Raw genomic sequence first — 16,201 nt, 5'->3', positions numbered from 1 at the left:
AAATTGTATGCCTCTCCTTGCAGACGCAGTGACGCAGGTCGGGGGATCGGGGCGTGGGAGCGTCCTCGCGACCTGGCTATGTCAGGTTGCAGAGTGGAGCTTGAGCTGGTCATTGGCGGTTGCGGAGCCCTCCTGTAAGGCATGCCAAACGGAATTTGGAGGGTTAGTCGGCTAAGGCCAGGGGAGCTTGATCGTTGAGGAATGAGAATTGAAGAAATTGAGAAATGAAGGGTGGTCCAACACCCATCTGTACAAATTAGGAGGTAATTGTTGGTGACAGGACTGCGAACCCTGGTGTTTTTTTTTTTTTTTTTAGAGAGTGCTTAGTGATTTCTGGAGAGTTATAAAGAATTTAGGAGGGTGAAAAGAGAGAGAGCTTAATGATAGTTTTGGTGTATCTCATGAGGGACAATCGTCACAGACGGGGATAGTAACCACGCACTGAGTCACCCACTCCCCAACCCAGCCTTTGCCACATTGCTTAAAGGCCAGGCTTCATACGTCACCTGACGTCATCTTGTCCGCCAGGCGTGATCGCCACGAAAAAAGTGATAAATATGATAAAATGTGAAAATTGTGTTTTGGGGAAAAGGACAAGGCAAAGTTTTCTATATTCTAACTGCAATAGGAATAACAACCCTTTAACCATAAAACCATTTTACATAACATATATTGTACTCGAAACATACAGTATACTGTACTTGAAACTCTCCGTTAACAGCTGTTCTTTGAATTTGAGTGCGTGGTCTGGAAAAAGAATTCGTCAGCTGTGTCTGCGGCTGGGTGGCAAACAATTGACACTACACTTTGATAGCCTGTTGCAGACAGACAAGACACCATGACAAAACTCAGAACAATCGGCCTTCTTGTTTTAAACCCGTTGTTGTGTTTGTCACCAGCTCTTTTGTATGTGAGCTTTTAGGTCTCAAATTGTAAAGGGTTATTGAGCGAACACAACTAAATGTCCTACCGTAACGCAACTCACAATAAAAATGTTATGTGTAAAATGTCAATGTTTTAAAAAAAAACTTATTTCGGAAAGACAATATAGTTCCGATCACGTTAGTACGACCTATAACCACAAGGGGGCAGTCACACACCAGTTACTATTACAATAGGGTAAAAAGTCGGTGACAGTGACCGAGTCATGTGCCAGAAGTTCTTTTGCAATTCTCTGTCCATACAACTGGCAAAGAATCCTGTAAGCTAAAGTAAGTTACATTTTAAGGTATGTAAATTAATATTTGTTGAAGTCTGGAATTTTTGAAAATAAAATCAAGAAACAACAAAAATGTCCAACAAAAAAAGTCCATAATATTGTTTTGATGTTTTGATGCATTATGTTCAAGTGAATATTGCCTTCTTACCCAAAAATCACTTCACTTGGATTCTAGTTTCAAAAAGAAAAGCTTTGCTGATTATTTTAAAATTATTTTAAAGGAAAAACCATTTAATGAGCATATTTACTGAATGAATATAAAGACCTTTGTTTAACCAACTGAAGGGGTTGTATCTATGGTTAAAAATACTGTGATTTAGATAAAATAGTGTATTTGGTCCTTTATGCAACTTTATTTTGGATTTACCAGTTGTGCATTAGGATTGTCTCATTGCAACAACTTCCGTACTTGTGCAGGAGCACTGAAGTGAGATGTATACACTCCTCTGATACACTCTGATAGCCAAAGGCCTATTTTTTGCAAAAGTTATGCAGTTTGCTACAGTGAGGTGGGCGCGCATTAGAGGGTAGGCGCTCATTTAATGATGTCATTCAGGTAACTTGCAGGTACCCAATGACTCACAGGGTACTTGAGACTAAGGCCTAGGCTGACCTACCCACCAGCATCCCACCCCAAGACCCCGAAATGGAGAATTTTAGATTTTTGCATGAGTCAAAACAAATAATACTATGGGACAGACCCAGAATGCACCCCAAAGAGCTTGTGCCATCTTAGACAGTTGATGCATAATTGATATCATTTTCCCCACACTGGAAACATGAAAAGATGCTGAGTCACAGCAGAGCAAGCCGGCACCACACCATGGAGAACTCGATAGCATGAGCCTTTTTTCAAGGCGAAAGGCAAGATGACACACAGGAGCCATGACTCCCTGCTCACGTTGGCAAGGAATAAATGTCCAGGGAGAACTCCCCTCTTTGTGAGGGGAAAAATGAAAATGGGTTGGTGGCAAATTACGGGGCAGCCCCCTCTTTGTGAGGGGAAAAAACGAAAATGGGGTGGTGGCAAATTATGGGGCAGCCCGCTGCAAACAGAGAAACACAGATGACCCTATAAGGGAAAGAAAGAAGTTCTGTATAGGTCTATGATAGGGTGACCATACGTCCTCTTTTTCCCGGACATGTCCTCGTTTAGACACGCATGTTTTAGGTTCCAAAATGAGGACATGTCCGGAAAAAGAGAACGTATGGTCACCCTAGTCTATGATTATTTGTGTTTAGATACATCTGTTGTCTGAGTTCATTATTATTCATGTTTGTATGATATTTTGGCAAAATAAGACTCATCTTGTCATGCCAATAAAGCAATTTAAATTAGAACATCAAACTGAATTGAATAAAGGAAAAGTGACAACACAACAGGTTGACCACAACCATTTCATAATACAACATACATGGTGAAGAGATATTCCTGTCATGACAGCTGTCTTGCAGCACATGCATCTTTGTTTGCATTTATTCTTTGGATTTTATGCTTTTTAGTGATCTATGTGCTATATTTGTGTTACTGTAGAATAATACTGTAAAATCTTCAAGTACATTGTAATGAGTTTTTCTGCGAGCTTTTCCGATGAGCTGAAGTCAGTCAGTAAAGACACCAAGGCCTTCAGCTTCAGTGTGTGTTTTCAGTGCCTTGAACTTTGCCATCCAGTGGGGAAAACCACGTACTCTTATTAAATGGAACCTCATCCAAACAGACATTTGAGGATCATAGGTATACAGTCTGTCCATAAGGACCACACCACATTATTAAGAATAGACCAAAATGTAGTCTGGAACCAAAGCTGCAGTAAAACATGGTTCCAAATTCTACAATTTCTATTTTGTCTTGTTTGATTTTGCTGGTATTTAGAAATCCTTCAGCTGAAATCTAGATCGGGCTTGGTATGGGCATACAGCCAGACTAAATAATAGTTGAGGCAGAGCGGAAATGTGGCATAGCAATTAAGAAGCTGGGCCCGTAACACAAAATTTGCAGGTTCGATTCACTAGGCCAATCAAGGCACTTAACCTTCATTGCTCCAGTAATACATCCAGCTGTATAAGTGTGTCAGAGCTGTGTAATTTGCACTGGATAATGGTGTCTGCTGGGTAGGAGGAGATCCAAGTCGGTGCTCCAAAGTGAAGTCTCCTGTGAGGTATTCAGATCTATTTCTGCAACCTTTACACCATAGCAGCCGAATTGAAATTTCACAGCATGGGGCAAACAGACTCAAAGATCCTGTCTTCAGTTATCTGCGGCCGGGGAAGGTGCTGGCTGTAGCAGCAAACACGTGGCAGCCGCAAAGCAACCCGGCGCAGTGAGTGTCCATCTCACCAGGTCGAGGGCGAAACCCGAGCCCCTGTGGGTCGTGGCCGTCGGGTCGCTGCCATATTAAGCGGCCGGGGACCTCACAGGTTGGGCACCGGAGCAGGACAGGGGCACGAGGGACGTCGGCCAGGGCGAGCTCGGTCCCCTGGAAAGGCGAGCCGCGGAGGCACTCAATAATTCAGCATTTGTAACAGACGGCCCAGCGCCGGCCGAACACACAAGGTGGGGGTTGATTGACAAGGGCTGCCAAAACAGGTTTTTATTAAATTCCCTCTCTTTTTTTTTCTTCCTGGCTTCATGTTGGCTGGGAACCCCACACTTTACCTCTGCTGTGCTTCTTGGTTTGCACTTACAATTTTTTCGGCATGGGCTGGTCACCCATGACTTTGACGGTTGATGTCAGTTTGACAGTAGGGATCTCTGACAGTAGGGTGAGGTCCGTTGGAGGCAAACACCTTCCCCGGCAGATCACTTTGTGACTGCATCTGCTGTCCTGTTCCTGACGCTCATTCATCATTTAACGCAGCGTGTAACCAAGGACACTCATTAAAGGACAGCCGGGACTGTACACCCAGCCCAGCAGTTCTCATTGAGCATAACCAGACCTTCCAAACTCAGCCTGTTACCCCTAATTCTCAAATTATTTACTCTTATGGCAACACTGCAGGGGATTTACCTTGAGGTTAGGTTGATATGTCACAAGACAGAGTAAAAAAATCCCTTCGTTTTCAATTATAGCCTTAATAGTATCTTTGATTCTGCTTCATGTCTGTGGTTCCCATTTGTTCACCATCAAAATGAACACATCCACCATTAGTAGATCTCCAGGACATGAGGGGCAGAGACTTATGGGAAATAAAGCACACTAGATGTTCACTTAGGTGAAGAAGGAAGGCAAACCAACCTAAATGAGAAAAAAACAAAATCTATGGAAGAAACACATACTTAGAATTAGAAACACATACTTTTTGTCATCAGAATCAGTTGTGTTGTGTATGTCATGAACCCATGATGCATCTTCTGTCAGAGTCAGAATCAGAATAATAATCAGAATCACCTTTGTTTGCCAAGCATATTAAATGCACAAAGAATTTGTCTTGGTGGAATAGTGCCAGCAATCACAATAACACACAACGAACAGCAGGTCCTGACACACACAAACAAGGACTTACAGGACAATAGAAAGGTAGTGTAAACAAAAGCAGACAGTGCCAAACACAATGAAACAATGGACTATACATAAACTCTCATGTATACGTCTGAAACGTTTATACATTTAATGTAGAAACATTCATATACCAATGTAAAATCAATGTCTGGTGCTGTACAATCAATGCAGCAAGTGAAAGTCCAGGTAGGATCCAGTGGCTGGATATTCTGCAGCAGATAAATGTCCACTTTTTGGGCAGCTGATGCATTCTGTAGTACAGCGAGTGTTTTAGTAAAGGTGGCAGTGGGATGTTATTCCTAGGATGGCTGGTTCAGCAGCCACTGCCAGCCAGGATGTCATTACACCTTCTTTCCAGAAGGTGGAGTACTCTCCACAATGGTGCCCCCAGGAGTGTCCCACCTTGGGATTTGAACCCAAAAGCTGTGAGTTCAATGTTCACAGCTCTAACCTTTACACTGCACTACACTGCTTGTAGGTTCCATAAGGTAAGACTGCTGATGCTTTCTGGGGAATTGATTATGCAACAATGAATAGCCCCGTCAATATCTTCTGTTATCTCAGAGTACAGAACACAGATAAATATATTTACAAACATTGTTACATTTTCCCCCCAGCTGTGAACATTGCAGAACATTTCTATAGCTGTATTTTAGGCACACTGAAGCGCTGTTACATTATTATTCCAGCTGAGAACACTGTGAAACGTTTCTAACTGTATTTTAGACAGTTTGAGGCACTGTTGCATTATTATCCCAGCTGTGAACATTGCAGAACACTTCTCACTGCATTTTAGACAGTTTGAAGCACTGTTCAGTTCCCCCTCTCAGCTGGCTTCTCTCTTCTCTTTCAGCTTTCCGATTGTCCTCATTTCTCTCCCTCTCTCTCTCCCTCTGTCTTCCTCCCTCCGACACACACAGACAGCCGGTAGGCGTGTACATACACACACACACACACACACACACACACACACACACACACACACACACACAAGCATCTTTTATTACAAGCCTTTGCAGGCAACGAGGAGAGAGCAAGCAAGGCAGCGAGAGAGAGACAGGGAGCGAGAGAGAGAGAGAGAGAGAGAGAGAGAGAGAGAGAGACTGAGGGAGGGATAGTGAGTGAGGGAGGGTGAGTACAGGAGGTAGAGAGAGAGAGACAGAGGGAGACAGAGAAAGAGGGAAAGAGACAGAGCCAGTGAGCCAGCGAGCCAGCGAGCCAGCGAGCCAGTGAGCGAGCTCTGCCCAGAGGCTTCCTGGAGCCCCCTGAGGCAGGCAGGCAGGTAGGCACACAGGCAGGCATGGCGTCAGAGACGGGCTCTCAGTCCAGGGTGATGTTCCAGACCCCGGATAAGGAGGAGGAGGAGGAGCCCCCCAGTCGCAGGCTCGGGAAGCTCACCATCCGCTACAACCGCAAGGACCTGCAGAGGAGGCTGGACATCGAGGAGTGGATTGACGGACAGCTGCACCTGCTCTACGACTGCGAGGTGAGGGACAGCCCGTCACCGGGTAGCTGGGGGTGGGGGGGCAAGGCAGGGTGGGGGGGACGGGAAGACAGGCAAGAGGAAGCCACTCGCTGTCTGTCCCTAGCTCTGTGCGAGGAAGGCAGCTGGGTCTGGCAGTCGGAGTCTGGTGACATCACAGAGGGACTTTTTGGACATGATATGTCCAGTATTCTCTTGGACAATCCCCTTCCATGTCCTGTGGGAGGGACACCGTGTTGCCCGATGGACTCACCTTTTGGCTTAAGTGACCTGCTACTGAGTGCTGGCTGAGAGGTATCTCTTAGCTGTAACATAGCATGGCGCTGGGTAATTACAGATCCTCAGGGTAGCTGCTTTATCTGTACTGCTTGTCTTGCCGGCACTCCTTAAACAGTAACAACGTTTGCAAAAGAGTACTTAAAATGGAGAGCAATTACACTAACCCATTGTGTACAATATTAGATGGTATTGGCCTGCGTATGACAGTGTCATCTTATTTGTGATCTCACATTGGATGTAGGGGACATTACATATGACACCAACAACAACAAAACCTGAGCACCTGGCCGAGCAGTATGACGTATGTTCCAGAGAGGAATGTCCCCCTTGTGTGGAAGCCACTCAAGATCTGCTCCTTTCTTTGAAGGGATCACAAACTGAGACCAATCTGTGCAGTTTGCCTCTGTTCCCCTGTGAAAAGAGTACATTTTAAAGAATGGCACTTGCATGTGATAGATACAGTAATAACTACTGACATTGCTATTGGGTGTTTACCTCGTTTATCATTGACCATAGCAGTTACCATTAACCAAGCCCATAAGTAGGATTCATTACTGAATAATAGGCTGGAGCAGCATTAACACAATTTGCAACATATGAAATATTTTGCTGAGAAACGTTTGGCAATACGCTGGTCTTGTAACAATAAGATCCATGGGTAAATGAATCACTTTTCCTCCAAAAGAGGCATCAGTCTGGGCATATTTTAAGTACTTGAAGGGCTGGCAGTGCAGATGTGCATCTGGCAGTTGTCAGAGGCACTGTTTACCCCTTGGACCGTGTGAGAAATGAAAAGACCGGTGTTTGCATAACCGATCTGGATGATTAAGACCTGGATCTCACCCAGGTAGCGACAAAGGCATTTGGGCCACATGCTGTGTCAGTTTTCATCGCTCCTGGGGGAAACCATGGCAACAGATTTCCGGCACCCCCTCCTGACCAGGCCAGCTGGGTGAACTGGTCTGGGGAGGGAAAATACGGACTGAAGGCTGGAATCAATACCTGTGCAAACACCAGGCCAGATGCAAGTCATGGACCTCCGTGACAATAATACATATCACCATGTGATTAAATCCAGCATATGGGCCATGCATGTTTAAATGCATGTGATGATAATATAGCCATTCAGTTAGCCATACATTAAAATATTGCTACTTATACTTTACCGTTGATTAAATTGTATATGATATTGTGACATAAGAAAACAGTACATGAATATGTGAACATACTGTATATGTCAGTGACAGCAATTGAAATGTTATCATAATAGGCAATGCGTTTTAACATACAACACAGTACAAAAAAATTGTGGTTTTTATATTTTAACATTAAAGGTGAAGGCCTATGCCAGTTACAGCTGCTACTTTGGCATTCCTCTGGGTGGCCGCTAACACCATGAGATGCTGAAACTAGAGCTATGGCAGGTTATTGCAGAGAAACAGTCATTCCCCAGATGTTCCTGACAAGAAAATGGATTTTTACCGAAGAAAGGAGTTTGTTTGTGGACTGGTCTCAGCATAAAATGTGACCTTCTCCCCATGGGGTCATGAAGGAAGTGCATATTCAGCGAGCAAAGGCGGTCAGTGTTCTGGAAGAAAAGGACACAGTCAGTGTTCAATGGGGCCCCCATTCCACAAACAGCGGGGGTGACAATGCCAGCAGTGTGGTGGCAGGCGTCCAATGTGTCCTCTCGGCCTTCCAGCGCTGACTGGCCGACTTTTTAAAGGGCGCCAAGAAGAATGCCTCGGGAAGAAAATGAAACCCAGGGAAAGAGCTGAACATACCTCGTAATTGCTGGTAAAACCAATCACTTCCCCTGGGTTGCACTTTCGCACACAGTTCATGCAGAAAACTTCAAATTCATCTTTAGTTTCAGCTGGATAGTTTCATGTTAAATGACAGTTGAGAACTAATTTATCAATCATATCAGAAAACAGCCCTGTGTGACTTTTAACTGGCAGTTCTAATCCATTCAGGTAAACCAGGTTGAATGGAAAAATGCCTAATGTGACATTAGATTCAATATGAGATGCAATGGCTATACTGTTATCTTAATGGGAGATTAAATACAATTGTAACTACAAAAAAAAAAAATGTGGTGAACACGACCCCAGATTTGAATTGATGTGCATGTGTATGCATATGTGTGCGCGTGGGTGTATTTGTTTGTATGTTCTTTGCTTGGGTGCATAAGAATACATTCATCCATACATCAAGAGCAAATTTGTGTTTGAGCCTCTGGTTTTCTAGAAGGCTCTGTTGAGAATGAACATACTCACATCTCTATATGAGCAGAGAGGAAAGAGAGGTCTGGCACTGAAACACAGTGGCTTACACTGTGGTTAAAGAAAAAATAAAATAGATTTTTACTTTCATTTCCACAAAATAAAATAACTATTACTCAGGAAGGCTTAAGCAAATGTCCATCCCATTACAAACCTTAATACCACGTAATTCTACCTTAGTACTACATGCTGTACCCTGCTGATATAATCCTGTAAGATTCTACCCAAAATTTACCACAGCGTTCTTTCCTAAATAGTGGAGTCTTTGGCCATTCAAAGAAGAATCCCTTTATGATACATTAGACCGTGCTGCCTCAAGGTAGAAACATGAAGAAACATATCTGCATGCCGTTGAAATGATGAGTGATTTATTGCAAACAAACATATTTACATTGTCTTCATCAAGTCATTGACCTGTTTGAATAGATGCCTCAGAGATTTTTTCTCTTTGCTGGCTTATTACTTTTTGTGACTCTGTCCCTGCCTCAATTATTAGATGCACACATGATTTAAATTCTCTGTCCAAAGCAGAAATGAGGTATCCAGTTTAGACCACCTCGCTGATGGCCCTGCTGGAATCATAAAAGCCGAGGTGTAGCATGATAGGAAAGATTCCAAGAACTAAAGTCCCTGTGTGTTACAGGTAAAAGTTATATTACTGTCATGTGTGCATTTTGTACGGTTTATGCAAGTCATAAAATTCAAAGCAGAGCTGGAGACACAGGAAAATGACACAGAGAACCTCATTGTTTCGGAGACAGTTATGTTATTCAGTCTGCTTTGCCTCTACGCCCACAGCACCCTGTTACAACTGAACATTGCTGTCTTTCATAAAGGTCACCTAGCAATGTTCTCTGACAAAAGAAATCAGCAATTTACCTTACAATGACCATTTAACACACAGCCCTTATTAGAATTTGAAATGAATGTGAAATGTTCAGTAAAAAGTCTGTAAGTACATAAAGTCAAAAGAAAACTTGTTTGGGACATATTGTGTCACCACGAATCAACAGCAGACAGAGACACATCCGGAAATACTTAGAACGTCCAACAAAACACTTTTTCCTGGGTCCCTTTGAGTGGAGTGGAAAGATTATACTGCAAGATATAGCTGTTTCTAGTAGAAAGCCTTCCTGTTTGTTGTCTCAGCTGATTCAATTGGGTGGAAATGCAGACAGATAATTCTGTTACGGCTGTTGCGATTGGGTGGGAACAGGGCGACTATTTCTAGCACACTCTTAATGGCACAGTGGAGCTGGGCTATGTCTCTCTCAACAGGTGCAGTAAGGCAGCAGGATGTTGCCGTGGCTACAGCTGCCATGGCTGTTACAGCTTGAATCCCACCGAAACGTAAGCAGGCAGAACGCCCCTTTCTGTCTGCTTCGCCTCTGTCCTGAGCGGATGCGCCATTTGATCGGGCAAGGGGTGTGGTGGGGTGGGCGGTGGGGGGCTGACCGGGGCTCGCCACTGCTCATCATCTCAGGTTTCCACTGGATATCTGGAGGACAGGAATATGTGTCTCTAGCAGCAGCAAGGGAGAGAACCTAGTTGAGCCAGAACGTCACAGGTTCAAATCCCAGGCCCTACCTCTGATGCGTGTTGCGAGCATTATTTAAGCTGAACCATCTCTGTAAATAACCTGCTCTATGAGCCCATAATCTGTATAATGTAATATACAGTATGTAAGCTGGCCCCCGGATGAAGACCTCAGCTAAACAAATGAATAATGTAGAGGCGCAGGCAAAGGTGATTATTTTCGCGTCCGATGAGAGAAAGGTCACGCCGCGGGTGTTCTGTTGCTGACTTCCGTGTACAGCAGGACTGTGTTTATTGTTGGCCCCCTGTGTCGCGTGCTGAATTATTCAAGGCCATTTCTAATTTACATTAGTAAAGGTCGGGGCTTAAAGCCGCCGGAGCCGAGGTTGTTTAGAGATGCAGGGGCTGTTTCTCCCGAACAGGGACGCAGAATCACAGTCTACATTATTGCTAATGTTGCTTAATGCTTATTTGTTTGGGCCACACTCAGTTATTTCAGAGGAGTGCGGTCTGTATAGAGTCTATGCAGAATGACTAACAAAGGCCATCATGTCTGGACAGACTGAAAGTGTACCACAGGAGCAATAACAAGAAAACATGGACAAGGCACCTAGCAACAATCCAGATGAACATGAAGCTAAAAATAAATGCTGAAATATGAGTATACAATACATGTTTCAGCAAACACACAATGAAAGAATTATCCTTGACACAATCCGTAACACCTTCATCATACTATTGCACGTGGGATTTCAGCAGTTCAGTTACTATAGAACATTACATTTATATTACATTTACTTGGCAGACATCCTTAATCACAGCAATGTACATTGCTTATTTTTTAATATATGTTGTCCAGTTACAGCTGGTTATTTACTGAGGAAATCCAGGTTAAGTATCTCGCTCAAGAATGCAACATCTCCACTCCACAGCGCTACCCATGTAGAACAGTTTGGTCAAGTCAGTCAACAACAGCGGTTGTACAATGATCTAATGGTGAGCTGTCCTCAATTTTGAGTAAAGTGCTTAGGTTTAAGTAATCTAAGGATAAAGCCTCATAGCAGTGAGATTCAGTGCCTCCCAAAGTGTAGGCAGACCAGTGGGGAGTCATGAGAGGTACTGTACATTCAGTACCCTTTTAAAGCTACAATAACCTCATTAAGTGACTAACTACTCTGAGTGGAGAAGTAATGGAGCCTGCTGAGCTCCTGGGTTCAGCCATGCAGTGAGCCATTATCTATCCCACAATGCCATTGGATTCAGGTGGAATTAAAGTTCATCATGAACGTGGTGGGTGACCACCTCTCCATTCAAGGTTTAGACTGTTCCATAGCTGGAGCCTTTAGCAGGTAGGGGATGAAAGGATTATCTGATTAGCGCTCTAACCGTTTAAGCTCATAAATCACCTTTGCTTGACTTTCAGGGGTAACTCCGCCTCAGAAAATATTAATGACTCTCGGATTAGTTTTCTTCGACTGTTAAATCATTTTTGAAAGCCATCAGCGTTGCCATGGTAAACCCCCGTAAACACACGTAAGAGATTTAATGTTTATCCTGTGGAATGCTTGCTGTGTGCATGTGTGTGTGTGTGTGTGTGTGTGTGTGTGTGGAGGATCCAGTGATAGGAGTGTAGACAGACAGACAGAATCTGTCACATGGACAATTCATACTGTAACCATATGTTTTATATCGCTAGAGATAGCAGAATTCAAACGTTTTCAAACATTCAACCATCAATCATATTTTGATTCAAACCTGTGGACCACCACCTACTTACATCAGAAAGGTGAGCAACCATTCTTTGGATTCAGATGAAAAGCAACAAAACTGTTTTTTTAAGCATACAGGATGGTCTTTAGGACAAGACAAAAAAAACAAAAAAAAAGACCTCAGTCATTTCAGATTCCATGGCACTTTTCACAAAGAGACAGGAGGTTCCCTTGTGTCCAGGTGAAATTCCCAGTTTTTCCTCCCTCCTTCTCTCACCCAGTTGAGATCATTCCACCACCCCCCACCCCTTCACTGTAAAGTGCTTTGAGATTTTTGAAAAGTGTTTTTATTTATTTACATCTGCATGGTCCAGGGGCATGAGGTTGAAAGCATGAGAAGACCCTTTGAATCCCTGTACATTTCCTCTGTGCTCTGTGCAGCGGCGGCTGTTTGCGCGGGTGATTAATTTAACGATCGGCACACAGCTGTTTCAAAACGTGGACGAAATTCCAGCGTGGAATCGCTTGGAGCTTAGGGTGGAAGGGGACTCCTGTTGCCATGGCTACGCGATCCGGGACAGAGGAAGTTGTCCGTTTCTGCCTCAGTGCACTCCCTGAGCTATTTCTGTCAGGAGGGACCCACAATTTGCACTGAAACGAGGTGACTAAAACCAGCTATTTTAAAGTCAGCAGGAAGCATTTGCGCTAATGGTGGAAGTGGTTATTCATGCATTCGGTAATGAACTACAACAACATCATCGCCAAGCTAGTTTTCCAGCAGTGCAGCCCTGATGAAACATCTCGCTCAGCTTCTCTCCCTGTTTGTAATTACTGCACTTACACTGTGCATATCACATGTATGTATATTATGAACTAGTACAAGTGAGTCTGTGCACCTCAAGAGGAATCCGGGGTCATTCATGACTGGAGGCTACATCCCTGACAACACAGAATTCTTATGTCAAAATCACCCATCCAGACTGTACACATGCACTGCCTCTCTCCAGGGCCTCATCAAGGGAGGAGGCTTTAAGGGGAGCTTAGGGCTGGTTCCTCAAATAATCTGCATTTTCTTTTTGCAATCATTTATCACATTTCCAAATGGAGAAAATTTCCATAAGTATTTGATAATGAATCCCAGGGGCATTGTGGGATATCGACACTCAACAAATGTTGCTTCCAGGCTGAGCTTTTTTCTCCCCTCTGCTGCATGGGGATTTTGAAGTTGTATGAATATTCAAGGTCAGCTGTCACTGTTAGAATTTTGCCTGTGAAATGTGACAGCGGGACATACATCTTTCTTTCGACCGCTCCAACATGATACCTGTCTTCCCTGGCAGACCCCCGTCCTGGAAAGATTTGTCTTCTTTTTGATAGTTTTGTGCTTTTTGTCACTTGTATGGTTTAGTGTAATGTTTCATATCAATTTCAGTTTCACTTTCTGGTTGGGTTTGGGTCCCTGGTTCTGTTGGTTCTGTTAGGTCCATGGCTGAGTGACTCAAAGGAGTCCTTCTGTAGGGAGGTCTGGGCATTAATTTGGGCCAAGAATTTGTTTGACCAGAGATACTGCATTAGCAGTGAGGAGATGTCAGTACTGTGCTGTACTGTAAGTACATTTTGTGCTTTTCTGTACTCGAGTGTGTTGTCTCTCTGAGTGAAATAGTGCCTGCTTCTCAGTAATAGACAGACTCCATTCTGTCTTTTAATAATCGCTGTCTCACTCTGCCTCTTCCAGGAGGAAGACATTCCAGAACTGGAAATCGACATCGACGAGCTACTGGAGCTGTCAGACGCAGATCAAAGATCCAAACTGCAGGTGAGCCCATACAGGTAGAGAAAGAATAATTTACACTGGATCGCCCTACAAGATTGAAATAATATTAATAATAATAATAATAATAATAATAATAATGGATTGCATTTATATGGGCCCTTTCAAGGATCACAAAGGTCTCAGAAAACTTCACAGTAAAGTGAGGTGAAAAATGGGGTATTAGCTTCAACCACCAACCACCATGGCACGGCAGCCATTTTACACCACAGTGCGCACTGATGAGATAGACAGGGTGGAAATTATTTAGCCATTAAACTGAGGGTATATGAGATGGCCAGATTGAAAGACTCTGATTAGGATCATTGCTAGGGTACCTGGGAACCTCCCGCTCTTTGCCAAAACTCAGTGAACGAAGGGCAGACTGTAGCTGTAGGCTGCAGCTTAGCTAAGCGTCTGGAGTCTGTTTCAGTGATGGAGAGCTTTTTGAAGACGGAGAAGGAGAAGAGGAGCAAAGCATTCACAGCTGCTAGCATGAAATTGGGTCAGGAAACTACAAAAGAGTTTCAAATGATCACAGGTTCTAAGTTCTTATTAGCATAAATCAAGACCTGTTTAATATGGCTACCTACCATAGTAAGGGTAAGGAACAACATAATAAAACTGACACTTCTGGTGAAGGTACCCTTTAGGTTTGGTAAGGTTGTTCTTCAAAACAAAAATGAATCATTGACCCTATTGCTGAAACACACCCTCTAGGTGTCTATATGAAATTGGTGATACACTGTAGATGTGCTTTAAGGTATTTATAGAAAGTAAGTGCCAGAATATTAAATCTAGGGCACATGAAAGTTGCACCAAGTACATGACAAATGAATGACCCTTCACAGGGTCATTTATGAATGCTTCATGCTGAAAGGCCAACCAAAGACTTTCCCTGGGGTGTGTTAATCCTGAACCAGTCTAAGTTCCTTTTAATTTTTGTATCACACTACTAATACATACAAAATGTGAAAAACAATTACTTGTCCCCATTTGTTTGACTGTACCAAATAATTACTTGAACAAAGGATATAACTTGATTGACATCGTAAGCCATGACATTATCAAAAAAAATACCATGTGCATGCCTGCCCTAAAAGGTAGTAGTAGCATTTTTAACCTTGACTAGCCCAGTCAGATGGTAATTAGTGGGACTGTCAAGCACGTAACATGTTTTTAAAGCTCTCACCACTTGGTAATAATGTTCACACCCATGTTAAGAGTTCACATCATTCTCAGAGGGAGTGCCTGTGTCTACAACACAGGGCCTACACATATTTAGACATATGACGTAGCAGCTGGCTACTTACCTGAGAGACTGTTGACTGTTTCACCTGAGAGTGTAACCAGTGTTTTTCTCTGTGTTGTGTAACATTATGGGAAATTACTATCTGCTGCTGTCATTGTGTGTAAGATTGTGGTGTCACTGTCTTCACAGGAACTTCTCCAGGAATGTTGCAAGCCCAAAGAGGTGAGACAATACATGCGAACAGTCAAGCTAGTTGTTTTCTCTACTACAAAACCCTTGTAATATGACAGCCCAAGATATTAGGCGTTTATTTGAGAAGTCTTTTTTCAATGAACACTGTTTGCAGTGACTGCAAGCTTGGTAATTACAATATAATCCTCCATAATTTTCTACTTTAAAGTCCATGGCTTTCCTCTGTAAGGCTTCTGACATTTATTCTCTGCTAGGACTTCATCAATGGGCTGTTATACCGGATCAAGGGACTGCGCAAGATGTCAGGGCCTCTGAGGAAATGAGCGCGGTTTGGGGAGTGAGAGGCGCAGAGGCGATTCGTTGGACTGCGGTCATTTCACCTGGAAGCGCGGAAGTCGGAGCGAGCTGTACGATCTACGTGTTGATAACCGAACTAATTTTGGGACAGTTGTCGTTTTTCCGACACAGGAGTCACTGCAGGTGTCCGTGGCAACAACCTTGTGGAACTTCTTTTTAGATATGCCTGTATTTAATGGACAGTTTCGGCATTTTGAATTGTTCAGCATACACGTGACACCATTTTTTGTTTTATTTTCTCACTAAAAAACAAATCTTGACTGTATTATCTATTAAAATAGCTGTATGGAATGTCTTTTTGTGACTAGCAAATGATTGTACAATTTTGGTTTCCTATTTATATATTTTTGTTCTGATTACAGTGATGTATAATGTGTTAATAAAAGAAACAGTGTTATTTATAATTCTTATCTTGTACCAATGCGTCACTTACATTGTCAGCTAAACTTGCTTTTCCCCGCTGAGGAAAATATCAGCCCTTTAGATGACTGCTGTGTAAGAATTCTGCTGTTCTAGGTGATATGATACTACATATCAAATCTGACCACTTTGTAGCTTATTTAAACGCATCACAGTGTC

The 16,201-nt window shown here is 43.2% G+C and overlaps 1 protein-coding gene across 1 annotated transcript; it reads left to right on the top strand.

Annotated features, from left to right (window-relative positions):
- Positions 1-5,928: 5,928 nt before the first annotated feature.
- On the top strand, positions 5,929-15,832 carry LOC118792650 (protein phosphatase 1 regulatory subunit 14B-like). Its single transcript, XM_036550543.1, has 4 exons — positions 5,929-6,205; positions 13,747-13,827; positions 15,263-15,295; positions 15,520-15,832. Exons 1-4 carry the CDS (start codon positions 6,020-6,022, stop codon positions 15,586-15,588), a joined length of 369 nt encoding a protein of 122 aa, XP_036406436.1. The 5' UTR covers positions 5,929-6,019; the 3' UTR covers positions 15,589-15,832.
- Positions 15,833-16,201: the final 369 nt, after the last annotated feature.

The sequence above is a fragment of the Megalops cyprinoides genome, chromosome 17 (genome assembly GCF_013368585.1).
Source record: "Megalops cyprinoides isolate fMegCyp1 chromosome 17, fMegCyp1.pri, whole genome shotgun sequence".
NCBI classification, from domain to species: Eukaryota; Metazoa; Chordata; class Actinopteri; order Elopiformes; family Megalopidae; genus Megalops; species Megalops cyprinoides.
This window is presented reverse-complemented; position numbering and strand designations above follow the sequence as displayed.

Coding starts and splice junctions, on each gene's coding strand:
- LOC118792650 (XM_036550543.1), top strand. CDS start 6,020: ATGGCGTCAGAGACGGGCTCTCAGTCCAGGGTGATGTTCCAGACCCCG. Junction 6,206..13,746: donor ACCTGCTCTACGACTGCGAG/GTGAGGGACAGC, acceptor TGCCTCTTCCAG/GAGGAAGACATTCCAGAACT. Junction 13,828..15,262: donor ATCAAAGATCCAAACTGCAG/GTGAGCCCATAC, acceptor CTGTCTTCACAG/GAACTTCTCCAGGAATGTTG.